Source organism: Candida tropicalis (assembly GCF_000006335.3).
Source record: "Candida tropicalis MYA-3404 genomic scaffold supercont3.8, whole genome shotgun sequence".
Classification (NCBI taxonomy): Eukaryota; Fungi; Ascomycota; class Pichiomycetes; order Serinales; family Debaryomycetaceae; genus Candida; species Candida tropicalis.
This window is the reverse complement of record NW_003020060.1, coordinates 168,647-183,254: the sequence shown is the minus strand read 5'-3', so window position 1 is coordinate 183,254 and position 14,608 is coordinate 168,647. Positions and strand designations below refer to the sequence as shown.

At 33.6% G+C, this 14,608-nt stretch overlaps 7 protein-coding genes across 7 annotated transcripts; 4 read left to right on the top strand and 3 right to left on the bottom strand. All coding sequences in view use genetic code 12, as the record gives it.

The window, feature by feature from the left end:
* Positions 1–232: 232 nt before the first annotated feature.
* Positions 233–3,154, top strand: PIKA (1-phosphatidylinositol 4-kinase; the record flags this gene model as incomplete). Its single annotated transcript, XM_002550956.1, has 1 exon — positions 233–3,154. One exon carries the CDS (start codon positions 233–235, stop codon positions 3,152–3,154), a length of 2,922 nt encoding a protein of 973 aa, XP_002551002.1.
* A 325-nt stretch (positions 3,155–3,479) lies between these two features.
* CTRG_05299 (uncharacterized protein) lies at positions 3,480–4,061 on the top strand (the record flags this gene model as incomplete). Its single annotated transcript, XM_002550955.1, has 1 exon — positions 3,480–4,061. The coding sequence occupies one exon, from the start codon at positions 3,480–3,482 to the stop codon at positions 4,059–4,061; it is 582 nt and encodes a 193-aa protein (XP_002551001.1).
* Positions 4,062–4,103: 42 nt separating this feature from the next.
* CTRG_05298 (polynucleotide adenylyltransferase) lies at positions 4,104–5,780 on the bottom strand (the record flags this gene model as incomplete). The annotated part of the gene is made up of 1 exon (XM_002550954.1): positions 4,104–5,780. One exon carries the CDS (start codon positions 5,778–5,780, stop codon positions 4,104–4,106), a length of 1,677 nt encoding a protein of 558 aa, XP_002551000.1.
* A 1,581-nt stretch (positions 5,781–7,361) lies between these two features.
* On the bottom strand, positions 7,362–9,548 carry CTRG_05297 (uncharacterized protein; the record flags this gene model as incomplete). The annotated part of the gene is made up of 1 exon (XM_002550953.1): positions 7,362–9,548. The coding sequence occupies one exon, from the start codon at positions 9,546–9,548 to the stop codon at positions 7,362–7,364; it is 2,187 nt and encodes a 728-aa protein (XP_002550999.1).
* A 168-nt stretch (positions 9,549–9,716) lies between these two features.
* Positions 9,717–12,065, top strand: RCY1 (Rcy1p; the record flags this gene model as incomplete). The annotated part of the gene is made up of 1 exon (XM_002550952.1): positions 9,717–12,065. The coding sequence occupies one exon, from the start codon at positions 9,717–9,719 to the stop codon at positions 12,063–12,065; it is 2,349 nt and encodes a 782-aa protein (XP_002550998.1).
* A 130-nt stretch (positions 12,066–12,195) lies between these two features.
* Positions 12,196–13,884, top strand: CTRG_05295 (uncharacterized protein; the record flags this gene model as incomplete). The annotated part of the gene is made up of 1 exon (XM_002550951.1): positions 12,196–13,884. One exon carries the CDS (start codon positions 12,196–12,198, stop codon positions 13,882–13,884), a length of 1,689 nt encoding a protein of 562 aa, XP_002550997.1.
* A 63-nt stretch (positions 13,885–13,947) lies between these two features.
* Positions 13,948–14,529, bottom strand: MRPL36 (mitochondrial 54S ribosomal protein bL31m; the record flags this gene model as incomplete). The annotated part of the gene is made up of 1 exon (XM_002550950.1): positions 13,948–14,529. One exon carries the CDS (start codon positions 14,527–14,529, stop codon positions 13,948–13,950), a length of 582 nt encoding a protein of 193 aa, XP_002550996.1.
* Between the last annotated feature and the right edge of the window lie 79 nt (positions 14,530–14,608).

Below are 14,608 nucleotides of genomic sequence, written 5' to 3'. Positions count from 1 at the left end.
AAGTGGATAATCTAGTTTGTTACATTAGATTTTGAAATAGATTTGTTTAGGTTTATGTTGTTTTCATACTGCGAAAGTTTTGCTTGAGTTGGCTCGTAGGTAGTGCTTTGGAAAATAAACACCGATTTTCATATTTCCTGCATGTACTCTGGAGTAGAAAAATAGTTCGCGAGTGAAAGTTTCTTCAAAAATGTCGACGTAATACTCTTTTCACTGTACACGAACCAACATAATGGCTTTTACGGACAATAGAGATCTCTTAGAAAAGATCCATTCTCCTCAGTTTAGCTTGTTCAGCTGTATTTTTGAGTTAAAGAACTACACTGAATCAGTTGGTGTGCAACATGTACTCGTTCAAAAGTTGCATTCATTTCCCTATGAAGAATTAGAATTTTTCATTCCTCAGTTTGTACAACTATTAGTTGTTTATGAAACGGATTCAATGGCCCTAGAAGAGTTTTTACTACAATATAGTGAAAAATTTCCTCATTTTAGTTTGATTGTGTTTTGGAATCTACAAGCATACATATTTGAGTTAAGGAATGAACCCGAGTCTAGATCATTTCAAACTGTGAGAAGCTTGATTAGCAAAATTCAAAACATCATGTTCAATACGGACAGTTCGTTCAAAAGAAAAATAGAGTTTAGGGAGAATCTCCAACCAGGTCTAGTTTTATGTGGCGCCATTGCATCTTCTTTTGCAATCCCAAGTCTTAGCAGCTACTGTTTGCCTATTATTCAAACACAGGGTCGACAACAGAAGTCATTAGTCTTCAAGCTTGCAAATTTTCAAAAATCCTTGACGAAGAATTTGACTATGAAGAACCAAAGAATGTCTGCTGAGGTCCAGAAGGGCTCACATTCTGACAACGAATCGCCATCTTCTTCATTATTTAAAAACTCCCTTCATAGATCTGCATCCGTTCCAAGGTCAGGGGCTAAGAAAGTCAGTATGTCTGTGCTGTCGGACGAATCAGAGGCATATACGACTGATGATGATGATCATAAAACCAGCATCGAATTAGAAAAGAGCTTGAATTCATTGGATTTAGTTGATCCCCATAAAAATAAGTCTGACAAGTACTCAGAAACGGAAGACAATTTGCGTATTAGCACAATTATAAAATCTAAGAAAAGGGTTTCAAGCTCATCAAGTAAAGCACCTGAAAGATCATGGACAGAGATCTTGAGTACTGATGATTATAGTGTGAACTCTAAATCATTACCTGATTTAACCAAAGTTAAAGGTGATGAGATAACACCGTATTTGTCCCCAGCAGAATCAGAGACATCGTTAGTTTTCCATCACACGACTATCGGAAATGATTTACTGAGAAGCAACTCGGTTTCCTCCATTGCTCCTAAGTCTGATCGTTTGGTAAAGGCACTTCAAGTCAATTATGCCAGAAATGTAACACAGTTTATGATGGCAATGCAGAATATTTCAATCAGACTTTCTCAAGTTCCAAAGGAAGCCAGACTTTCGGCATTGAGAGCAGAATTATCAATCATAAATGAAACAATGCTTCCAAGTGAAATTGACATCCCTCAACTTTTACCTATCACCAGCAAAAGAAACAAGAAGTACCACAAGATATTGAAACTAAATATTAATGAAGCTTGTGTTTTGAATTCTGCTGAAAGAGTTCCTTTCTTGTTATTAATAGAATACTTAAGTGATGAAATAGATTTTAATCCATTTACGGAATATAACCAGAAGATTATTACTAGTATGAAACTGAGAAAAGCAACGGATACCAAACAACGAGACAATTCAGAATTTAATGAACCAATAGAACCGAGTAAAATGAATGGAACCGATTCTAGAACCAGTGTTGATAAACTGCCAGTTGAAAATCTTCGCAGCTCGGATATTGAAGAAGCTGATCTAAGTGAGATGTCAATGACCAAAAGATCATTGAATATATCAAGAAACCTAACTTTAACTACCACACATTCGGATATTTCAAAAGAACAGAAAGGAATCCCAAATATCCCAACATTGAATACTCGTGAAGTTTCTACAAAAGTATTAGCTGATCAAATGAGGATTGCTTCAGTAATGTTGCAACAATTAGATAGTTCTGGACAAGCAAACTCCGAGCAGTCATTATCCATTAAAAGTAAAATTGTGCAATCTATGATTTCCCTTCAGAATCAATTTGATTCAATTGATTATGAAAAGTTAAATCAATTACAGGGTGACAAACCAAGTGCCGGGGAGCGAAAATTAGAAAACGACTTCAAGCTTGCAGAAGACTGGAACACCAAAAAACAAAGAATAAGAAAAGCAAGTGCATACGGGCACTTGGCTAATTGGGATCTTTGCTCAGTGATTGCTAAGAATGGAGATGACTTACCACAAGAAGCTTTTGCCTGTCAATTGATTTCTATGATTTCTAATATTTGGAAGAGAAACGAGGTTCCAGTCTGGACCAAAAGAATGAAAATCTTAATTACTAGCGCAAATACTGGGTTGGTGGAAACTATTATAAATGCTATGTCAATTCATTCAATCAAAAAGTCGCTCACAGAACTTTCAATCAAAAAAGGTGAAAATGCTAAAGGGAGAATTTTTACGTTGTTGGATTATTACAAAAATGTTTTCGGTCCTGAAAATTCCGCAAAATTCAAAGTTGCTCAAGAAAACTTTACTAATAGTTTAGCTGCCTATTCTGTCATTTGCTATGTATTGCAAATCAAAGATAGACATAATGGTAACATAATGGTCGACGGGGATGGTCATATAATTCATATTGATTTTGGATTCTTGCTTTCTAACTCGCCAGGTAGTGTTGGTTTTGAAGCTGCTCCTTTCAAGCTCACATCAGAATATGTGGATTTGCTTGGGGGATTAGATAGCCCCATGTATGCAAGATTTGTGGATTTGTGTAAACAATGCTTCAAAATACTAAGAAACAATAGTCAAGAAATTGTGGATATCGTTGAGCTAATGCAAAGAGAGTCTAGTTTGCCATGTTTCAATAATGGTGAGAATACAAGTGTTTTATTGAAGCAGAGATTGCAATTGGACCTCTCAGAGTCTGATACTGATTTGTTTGTTGAGAATGTTTTGATTGGAAAAAGTCTTGGAAGTATGTATACTCGGTTATATGATCAATTCCAGATGATTACACAAGGGATATATAGTTAAGACCGGAATACTTTGTAGATCTGGATACAATATATGATAGCTAAATATTTTAATTTCCATAGTGTATCATCTCATATATATGTGCCAGTTACATTCACATATTGGAGATATGCGCGTCAAGAAATTTAGTTCAAAATATTTGTTGTCTGCATAATGTCTAATTGTTTTAGTGCGTGTTAAATATTAACTCTAAATTTTGGTCTTTTTGTTACATATACCTATTTTTCTTTTTTTTTTCTTTTCTCTTTTCTCTTTTCTCCCTTTTCCTTTTTTTTTTCTTATTTTTATGACCTGATATATATAACACTGAAAGAAACCAATTGCCATGGGTTCTGAAAAGGTGTATAAGAAGGCGGTTCCCAAGGAACTAACATCATTATTTAGAGTGACCAAGAGTAGAGCACCAGTACCTAGGGACAAAAGAGTGGTGAAGGAAAGCCAGAAGCACGGATTTAGATTGGACTCGTTGCCAACTCTCCCCTCACCGTCAAACGAGTTACATCAACTACTACTTGAATACGGAATGTTGAATGACATTCAATGGGATGAAAACAAAACTAAAACAAAGAAGTCAAAGAAATCTAAGTTGAAAGCTATCAATTCATTCATTGCTTTCAGGTCATTTTATTCACGTACAATATCTAACCCAAACCACCAGAGAGAGCTTTCATCAAAACTTGCTGACATCTGGAAAACTGAACCGAGCCAGGAAATCTGGAATCAATACGCTCAATCTTATAATAATTACTTGTTGCTTCCAGGTATTAAAACAAATTTTGTTGACTGGTTATATACGGTCCTAGACCTCAAAGTAGAACCGGCACTGGTGATACTCGAAACAGAACCGTTTGATGACAACTCTCCTATGTTATCCGGCACTATTGAAGATGTTTATTTAATTAATTAGAGCCTTTACTATAATATATACATATATATATTCATCTATATGCTATTCAGTTCCATTTACTGAGACAGGCGATGGTATTTCATTCCTCACTCTTTTCTGACGGTCTTCTTTCACATTCTTCTTTCTCTTCTTGCTAGTTTTCTTTGGTCGTTCCTCCCCTTCTACATAAACATCGTTTGGCAAATCAAGCAATTTTACATTCTTAATCTGGATAAAATTGGAATTCTCATCATATAAAGCTGATCCTTTGCATAAATTGTAGAACTCAGTACAAGGATACTGCAAATCAAGTTTTCTTGCTCCATCCGAAGACTTCGACACATTAAGTTCTAATGCAATGTAAAACCGAGTTAAACGGATATTCTTAACTTCAGCATTTTCTTCCCCAGACTCAGTAACCTTCAATTTCTCTAAGTGCTTGTCACCATTTAATGTTCCGTAGCTATTAATGATGTCTTGTGGATCATTGTCATCTAGGACATATGCCGCTGAAAAGTCCTTAACATACGGGTGAGCGAATTCTATTCCATCAGTGACTTCTAATTTCAAAACTAATTGTCTTAGTCTACTTTCGACAAATCCTGACCATTTTTTATGCTGTTCTGATGTATCAACTGTTGCTGCAACAACACAAAGATAAAATTTGTACGCGTGGAAATATTCATGTCTTTTAAATAAATCAGACCATGTTTTATTTCCAGTATTTATATCATTCATTATAGAAGATCCACGAGAAAGTTCTTTCAAAATGACTTTTTGAGTGGAGCTGGTAATGTTATGAGTTGCACACATTGAAGGATAAGCAGGAGTGATAACAGGCATACGGTGGAGTCTATCATGAGGATACAATCTAGGGTTCCAAACACGTACTTGAAGGGGTCCATCCTCGATCAGTTTCAATAAAACAGGTTCTGGCCAATTCCATTTGGTGTAAATGCTGAAGAACTTCTCAACAATGACAGCACTCACTGCATTTGGGTATAATTGACAAATCCTAGCAACCAACATTGCCCAGGCAACACCACCTGGGAATCCATAAACGTTACCATATACTGCTCTTTGTTGTGCCCATAATTTTATGCAACGTAAAGCATGTTTGAACACAGTAGGTTTTGGAACCAACTGCAATATTTCATCTGTCACTCTTGTACCGTTCAAGGATCTTAAATCTTTTTCATCTAAGTTCTTTAGCAAATTTTTATCATCTAATGTCATTTCCAATGGAACCCTAGGAACGTTCAATCTAGCCATGATTAAATCAATAGATATACCATCAAATTCTAGTTTTATAATTGGAACAAACGCATCTGGAACACATGCAATTTCTTCTAATTCTGGCCTTTTTCGAATAATATCAGGAAATACCAGAAAGAAATCATCTCTAGTAACATGCTTTGGAACCACAACCAATGTATCAATATCAGATCCTGGACCATAGACACCCAATCTATAGGAACCAAATGTAAAAACCTTTCCTCCTGAATCTTTCGCCATACCATCTGACATATTTTTACTCTTTGATACAGTGTAAACAAATTCCTGCACAAGCTTTTGGAAAAGTGTCAACACCTCAACTCTTTTCTTCGTTGCCTGTTCGCTTTCGAATGATCCCCTGTTTTTCAATTCCTGAATAAGAGAATCATTCAATGCATTTTCTTTCACAGTAGGATTCGCTGTGGAAATAGGATCAGTGACGCCATATTTTCTGGTGCTCATCATAATAGTTGTTACAGACCAGAGAAACGTACGTTCATGTAATTTTTCGATGGTTTCAAGTATCGCCCTTGGTCGTTATTAAAACTTTGAAGACGAGAAAATTATTGTACCAAGACACTACCGGTTTGTATGCAGGCAATATACATGTCGCACATGGGTCTAAGGAAGTACCAAACGACTCCAAATACCCATCAGTACGACACCGACAAAGTTTCCACTCGTCACGTGAATGTCACAGATATACAATCACTGCAGCACATACAAATAATAATAAATCACAAATGATGCGGGAATCACAGCTCAATATTCCGTTATTTTCACAGTAACTACGCATTATTCAATGAAGGTGAAAGATAAATTATACAGTTTTCTATTTACTTCTATAGGCTTAAATAAGAGAATAAAGAAAGGAACAAAACTCATACTTTACTGCTATAAGCAGTGTAGTCACATACGGAGAAAGAGAAGATTCTATTAATACAGTGTTTCTATTTTCAGTTCGTACCAAGTTCAAAGAAATTATTAATACTAGTGCGACAATTTAATTCATAGTAAAGGAGATTAATTGTTCATAGTAAATGGACTCAAAATGTTCACACCAGCGGAAATAATACTTTCAAACTAGCTGCCCTTTTTTTGTTCATACCATATATCATACATTTTCAGTATGAACAAATAGAGGTCACGTAATATGAACATTTTTTGCGTACTAGTATCAAAAATATTGACCGCCTTAATATGAACTTTTCTTTGCAAATAGTGCGAATAATTTTGACTCACTGATCTGAAAATTATGCTCACACTAGTGCGAAATAAAACTGCAACGACTGTATAGCAGACATCATCAACTGGATGAATATATAACTAATGAAGCCAGCACAAGTATTACATTTTTTCTACTTTTAAATATAAATGTATTATGTATGCTTTAGTAATATCTGTTTATACAAATATTCTAGGTCCACGTATCGATGTCAAGAATGAAAAACATTATTGAAAAATTATTAGAGTGTAATTTGCGGCTTATTTATATCTTATGCCTAGCTCACGAAGAATATACTTTTTCACAAATAGAACTTGTAGTCATCACTATTTCACAATAAGACCATTAATCTTTCATTTCCTCTGTGATTTAATATAACATTTCGAGAATCTTCAAAACAGTGAAGATTTTCCGCTCTAAAAATGAAGTAAGGTTGGGAAGCAGTCACTAGAGTTAAACTAACTATTCTTATACGGAAAGGGAACTTTGACGTCGGTTTTATTCGTGGAATGAACCAAATATCAATAAACAACGGTGGCTTTTAAGAATTTATTGGATCACTCTTCTCTCAAATATCATCCTAGTTTGAGTTTCTCATTTTATAGACTCTATTTGTACTTTAGTTGCCTTTAAACTGCAAAAACTATGCGTTTCATTATAGCAAGGATCTTATGAAATAAATCCGGACTATGTATCATTTACTACACTACTTCTAAGACTTCCCCATTTGCTATTTACTATTTAATTTTCTATTATATTGTTTATTTACAGAGAAGTCTATTAATGCGATATATTTTTGTATTATTTTACCCTTTATTATTCTATTGTAGCTTCTTATTGAATTTATCACTTCGACCTATTTCTTTTAAAACTCGTTTAAAATTCCGGTCGTTAGTGGAAAACACTTTAACCAACATCCTTTTAACATCCTCACCTTTATCTTCTTTTAAACAAATGTTGACCAATTGATAACATTCACGTTGCTTCATCGTATACTTCAACCCCTTTTCCTTGATCTTATCGAAAAACATCAATAAGAACAGTAATCTGTTTATCCCTTTTAGACTCTTATTATCAATGATCCCTGACACAATAGGGGTTAAATAATTCTTAATGGCTGGCAACTCTAACAACTGTAATGATTGTTTAAAATCCTCAAGTACAATTGATTTGAATAGCCAGTGCTTAAACCAAATGCTTTTGCTATTGAATTCAACAAGGGAATTGACATATAAAACTAATTCTTTGGGAGATAGTCTTCTTTTAATAAATTGAAAAGTTTCACGATGTAGTAACTTTAAAAGATACTCCTTTGCCTTACGGTCTTGGGTGTAGTAAAAACTGTTGCTATCCATATATCTGGAGATTATTGACATGATTCCATTTAATTGTGATGGATTAAGCAATGATAATGTCTGGCAGTATGCACGCATTGTGTTGTGGAAAATTTTCCTATCACTTGAAAATTGAAACTGTTGATTGAAATCACCATTTTGCTGGACTTTAGGAAGGGTAGTCTTAATAAGAAAGTTAAACACTGTAGTTGTGAATGTTTCATCTATAATCCCAGCTCTTAGTAAAGTAGATCTATTAAGCTCTAATATGGTATATTTAGATGTGATTTTGGATGCCAAGTAAACAAGTTGGTCTGCTGTTGGACTGTGTCGTGTTGTAAGACAAGTGATTAACTTTCGTGAAATCATACGGGTTCTACTAAATGGGATAATCATGCTGTACACTTGTTCACAAGTAAACTTCTTCAAAAAATACTCGAGAACCATCTCTTGGGTCTCTGGAGTATGAATTCGAAGTAATGCATAAACATCAACTTGCAAGGGGAGAAGTACATCAAGGACTTCTATGAGCAAATTTTTGTCCAACAACACCGCAGTAGGTTTATAAATAGTCATTAATTCATTAGGTTTATTCAACAATGCCCTTGTTAAATGATTGATAATTGGTTTGTTTAGGGTCGTTACCGTTCTAGTATAGCCAGTAAATATAGAATATGGTTTGATTACACCACCATGGAGTATATACAGGGTATCTAATTCATTTAATTTTGCCTGGTGGTTAATCAAATAGTTTAAACTGGAAATAAATGGTAAAATGTATTCTGGTGCATACAAATTTGATATAACCGTAGATGATTCAAACTGGGGAAATATCAGATTGATCCAACCACAACGGGATGTAATGTTTTGAAAATTGACAAGATACTCTACTATAGTCTGATGTTTGAGGTTGTCTTCAGATTTCAACAATTCCATAAGTCGCTTCAAATATAGGGTATCATTTTCAAAACTCTTCTCTAACCCATGGTGGTAACTAGTCAACTCGTCGATGGTGTTGATCTCATTCATCAATTTCCAAATTTCCAATACATGACTGGTGTCAAACTCAGGTTTGATGGTATATACAAGAGAGTCAATAATTTGGTTATGGAAATTTTCATTCAATTGCAACGGTAGACTGAGTACGAAATCCAAAATGGCAAACTGATAATTATCTTGCTGTAGTAGTATACTGTTTATCAACTCGAGGAAATCATCAAGATCAGAAAGGGTATCATAATTTTCAGAAAAATGGTTCCAACAAGCAGCGTAACATCTATGATATAATAATCTTTCAAAATATACCCTCTTCATATTCTTTGGGATCTCATCGTTGATAAAATGTAGATATAATCTTGGATCAATGAGTATAGGATCATAAGATAAAATAGTAAACAACTTATTCTCTTGATCTAGACACTTTTTCAACTCCTCGGATAACTTTGGGACTTGTTCAATAAATGCATGGATTGGTTCATCGGCAATTTTCTGGCCCTCATTTATTAGAATGTCAGTAAAGTATTGTGATATCTTCTCTGGAATAGACCTTTCTTGATATGAACAAGTTTCTTCAAAAAACGGCTTTTTCGATAGTAGTCGTATGCTAGACGTTTGTGTTAATGTATTTAGTATTATAGGTCGGCTCTTATATAGTAGATGTCGATACCTAAACATGGTTTCGTCTGCCACTACCCTTCTTCCCTTCTCCAAGTTTATTAGAATTTTTTTTTTTTTTTCGTACGAATTTTTCAACTGTTATTCATTTCTCAGAATTGATTTTTTTTTTTTGTGAACGATTTTGACTTATACTTTACCAACCGTGTTTCTCCCCACCAACAAACAATGGCTCAAGTCATATGGAATTCAGACATTGATGTGTATAACAAAGATGTTATACCGGTAAATATAGCAAGAACTATTGCAGGATATCTTCCTATCCAGGATTTATTATCATTTTCCCTAGTTTCCAAAAATACCAACCTCGCTGTCAATGACCCCAAACTATGGATCTCACGTTTGAAAGGAATGGATGTTTGGAATACCGCAATATCATTGTCCAAAGAAGATATCAAAAAGAATATTCAAGGAGATTACTTGAACAGTCCTTTGACTTGTATGGATTATGTTTACAAATCAAGTAAGAATGCAAAGTATCAAGTTTTGAAAATCTATAAATGTTTACAAGGATATTACAACGACTTGTTGATTAACAAAAACTACAATCGATTAAAGATATTTAAACATTTTCACACCCCTGAGGACCAATCAAAGATATTAAAGAATTTATTAAAGTATAATAAAATCGATTATATTGATGGATCAAGACTGATTGTATACGAAAAGATTGTTGAATTGTTTGAAATTTTTGAGAATGCATTGTTGAGAGAGTTGGAGATTCATTTTGATATGGAAGATTATGAAAGAACACAGAACTTTGTTAATATTTTAATTGGTTTGAACAATCAACAGACGTTGATTGATTTCTTTTTGCAAAAATCCATATTTGATGAAAATAAGGAGATATTCAATTTAGAGAAGTTCAACGGGGAAAAGTATTTTAAGGACGGCAGTATAAATGTTGATGTCTTGGATCGATTGATAATTGATATTTCTGATGTTTTTAATGAACAGAGTCATATAATTGATTTGATATTCCCCGAAACTGTGCCCATAATGTATAAAGTATGTGAAGAATTGATATCCAACCAGTTATCTGAATTGCTAATGCTATTGATTGAATCGTCCAAGAAGTATGGGTTGTATTTTCAGACAGTCCCGTTGGTCTATGAAAAACTTACTGTTGAATTCGTTGAACACTTGAATGATTCGAAAAATCTTGGTGTGTCTTACCGACAATTGGTAATTGAACTATTGGATATGCTGTATGAATCTTTTGCCGCTGAGTATATGAGAGAGGAAATATCGTCGTTCAAATCTGAAACAAAGAATAAATTGGCCAATTGGAAGGAAACAATATCCAAGCGTGAGGCAGAAACATCACAAAAGATTCTTGAAAGTGTCAAGTCGGAAACCAAAAATGACTTTTTAACTAGTTTTAAGAATGTATTTGCCATTAGTAAAAAAGACGACGATCACGAGTCTAAATATTCTGAAATCCAAGCCAAGGCTAAAATCTTATCGGAAAACATCAAAAGTATGAATAAAATTTTCAGTCCCGAATTAATAGTCGAAACATTGAATGATGTTAAAAACTCCAACCATCGATTACTAAAATTCAAACAATTTTCTATATCATCATTGCGAGATGATATTTTCCAATCCATACAGTTTTTGTTTATCGATGTTTTAGAGTTGATTGGGTCAGATCATTTGAACCCAGGGTTTGAGAAGGCGTTGACGTATTTACAAACTTATAATCCAAACTCTCCTACATTTGTCAATATAGATTCCAATACTGGAGAAAATCTTGATGAACCATTGGTGTTGTTTTTTGATTTGATCAACATGGCCGATATAATTATACAAATGATTGATATTTTCTATAAAGAAGAGATTAGATTAGTGATTAAAAATGAAAACTCCATCCTAAATCCAAGTTTGCAAAACAAAAAGAAACTAGAAGCACTAGTCGACAAGTACGTGGCGGATGGGTTAAATATTGGGATTGAAATTCTTGTTTACAAGATTGAGAATATTTACAAAGTCAATCTCAAAGAAACTGACTTTAATCCAGATTCTACCCAAGTTAATTTTGGTACTACTGAGGCAGCCAGGAAAGCAGTTTTAGAACTAGAGAAAAATATGAATTTATTAGTTGATAGTGCAGATAAATCAATTGTTGATGTGTTCCAGCAAGAAATTGCCGAACGTTTCTTCCAAGTTATTGTCAAGATGCTTAAAACACAAACTATTTCAACCACGGGAGCAACTAATCTTATCTCGGATCTTAATTTATATTTTGATTTCATTTCAGAGAATGTCAAATCAAACAAGAGATTAGTTATCCCATTGTATCAAGCACTTAAGAAAATAGGAAATATTTACTTGATTAGTGGTGATGATTATAAAGCAATTGGTAAGTTGGTGAGTGATTTAAGTAAATTCAATGGTATTTTCAATCAAGAAGAGATTTATGAGTTTGTCCAACGAAGACTGGATTGGTTGGTTATTAAAAGACATGTGGAGAAAGTCATGTACGGTTTTGGATTTGGAGATTGTCTGATCATGTGAGATTCACGTGAAATAATTGATTTTTTTTTTTTTTTTCAATTTCTCATCCACAATCAATGATTTTTTTTTCCTTTCTTTTTCTCCTTCATTAATCAAGTTCCATCGTACTGGTATGATCTAGTGACATAGAATGCTACTACGATCGAATAGACTTTCAAGATGTCTAAGTTATTCAAATAGATTGTCAACTTCAAGTTTATCAAGGTTACAAACTGTCAGTAACCTGAAAGGGAAATCCGAACTATTATATAAATTAAGAACAGTGTATACTTCGAATAATATTAATTTTCTTGAAGAATTCATAGATAACTATACCCCGCAGTTTAAGGATTTACTTGAAAGATTGCATGTCAAAGAAGTATCAAAATATATAAATCAAAATATCGTTGATTTGATTCTACGTGGAGAACGTCAAAAAGTGGAGGCTATTGAAGGGCTCCTAGCATTTCCAACAAACCAAAAGGATTTTATCGACAGGTTGATACGTGAATTAGTTGGTAAAAATGAAATACTGACATCTTTTGAATGTATTGTTAAATTATTACAAAATGGAGTGATTATTCGTTATGATACCATTGTGATGTTGTTAGACTCTTTGAAATACGTTTCTGAAGCTGATTTTGCCAAGGTGAGTTATGCAACATTGCAATTGTATAATCATTATAAGGAATTAAAAGTGGATGAATTGACAAAAATCTTGACGTTTTTAACTGATTCTATACATGGGAATTATTTTGCCAATTATGTTTATAACGACTTGAAGGCAACTGGAAAATTTAAGGAATTCACACCACAGACATACAATGACGCTGTTTATCGTTTGCTCAATGTGAATCTCAAAAATATGAATCCTTATAAATGCCTAGAGATCTGGAATGACAACAAGGATAACCTAAATCCAAGTGAGAATGTTTCGTTACTACTAAGAATTGTCAGATTATGCAATGAGAATGGGCTAGATGGACAAGAGATTCTAGCATATTTACCATCAGAGCAAATCCAGGTGTTAAATTATAAGCTTGAATATTATGGTCAGTGTTTAGATCGTAAGCCGCAGTTTCAAGAAACCGTTAAACAAATTAGTAAATTAGAAAGATCGACAATGACATCGTTGTTGTCATCATTTCTCAGCTACGGAGAAGAAGAAAATTCAGAAAAAGTCATTCAAACTATTTTCAAATCTTCTTCTGGTATCAACAAATATGAAGTTGATTTAATTGTACAGAAATTGTTGAAACAAAAGAAATTTGAAGAAGCTATGAGAATGGTTGAGAATATGTCTTGGTACGATTCACAGTTGGCATATGTCAGTCTATTTAAGTATGTCCTAGAAAACCAGTGTCAGATGAATGGCCAGGTAGATGTATTTTGGACTGATTTGAGAGATAGATTGAAAGATATTCAAACTGATGAGATAGCCAAGCTGCTCACAATTGAAATGCTCCGTCATATTACAAAGAAAGATCCTCGAGATGGAATTAGAAATTATGTGAAATTTGTCGAGTTTTCAAATAATTCTACGGCATCTGACAATTTATACTCGGATTTGAAGCTAAAGAACTATGGAATACCTAATTGGTTTAAACGTTATATAAGTTTAAATGACAAAACTACAATGCTTAAAACATGCCGTGTGATGGTTCCTTATATTTTACAATGGAGAAACTATTGGACAACAATATGGATTTTTAATGAGTTTAGAAAATTAGGATGGGATCTTCCGAGTATATTCAAACTTTTAAAATCTTCAGATAGCAAGAACTACCTTTCAGGAATTCTCAAACCTAAAGTCATCAAGTCAATCTCTAACTTTTTGTAAATAATAATCACAACAACAAAATAAAATGTATATATACAAGGAAATAAATTAACTATAGACAATCTATTTGAATCTCTTCTTGTCTGATTTCTTATCATACAATTGACCACCAACAATTTCTTCAGCATTTTCACCCATCATTGCAAACAATTCATCATTCTTCTTTTTGGTTTTTTCTTGTTCTAATTGTCTTAATTTCTCTTCTTCTTCAACAGTAAGTTCCTTATCTTCTGTTCTCTTTTCATCCTTCTTATCTTCTTGATCTTCAAATGAAGTACCATATTTAGATCTAAATCTACCAATCTTACCAGCTTCAGTAAGCAAGTCTGAACTTTTCAAATCGTCACGATGTGGATTCCATAAAGAACTTGTTCTTTGATCATTAATCATACGAATTTCATCCTTTGGAGCTTGACTGAATCTTTTAATAACACTTCCATCACTTAATTCAACAAGTGTATCAAATTGATGAAATATAGCTGGACGGGCTTTACCAAGTCTGATTTTTCTCATCACTCTACGTCCTGATAATGAAACATCAGAAGGAACAGTTGCATTTGGATTACCTTTTGGAATCACCGATTTAGATCTTATAAGTGTAAGGTGTACATTTCTACCTAATTGTTGATGAGTTTTAGAAAACATGATTCGAAACTTATATTGGGGTTGTAGGTTCTAGTACATACTATGTTCGAAAATTTTCATATAATTTTCTTTTTTTTTT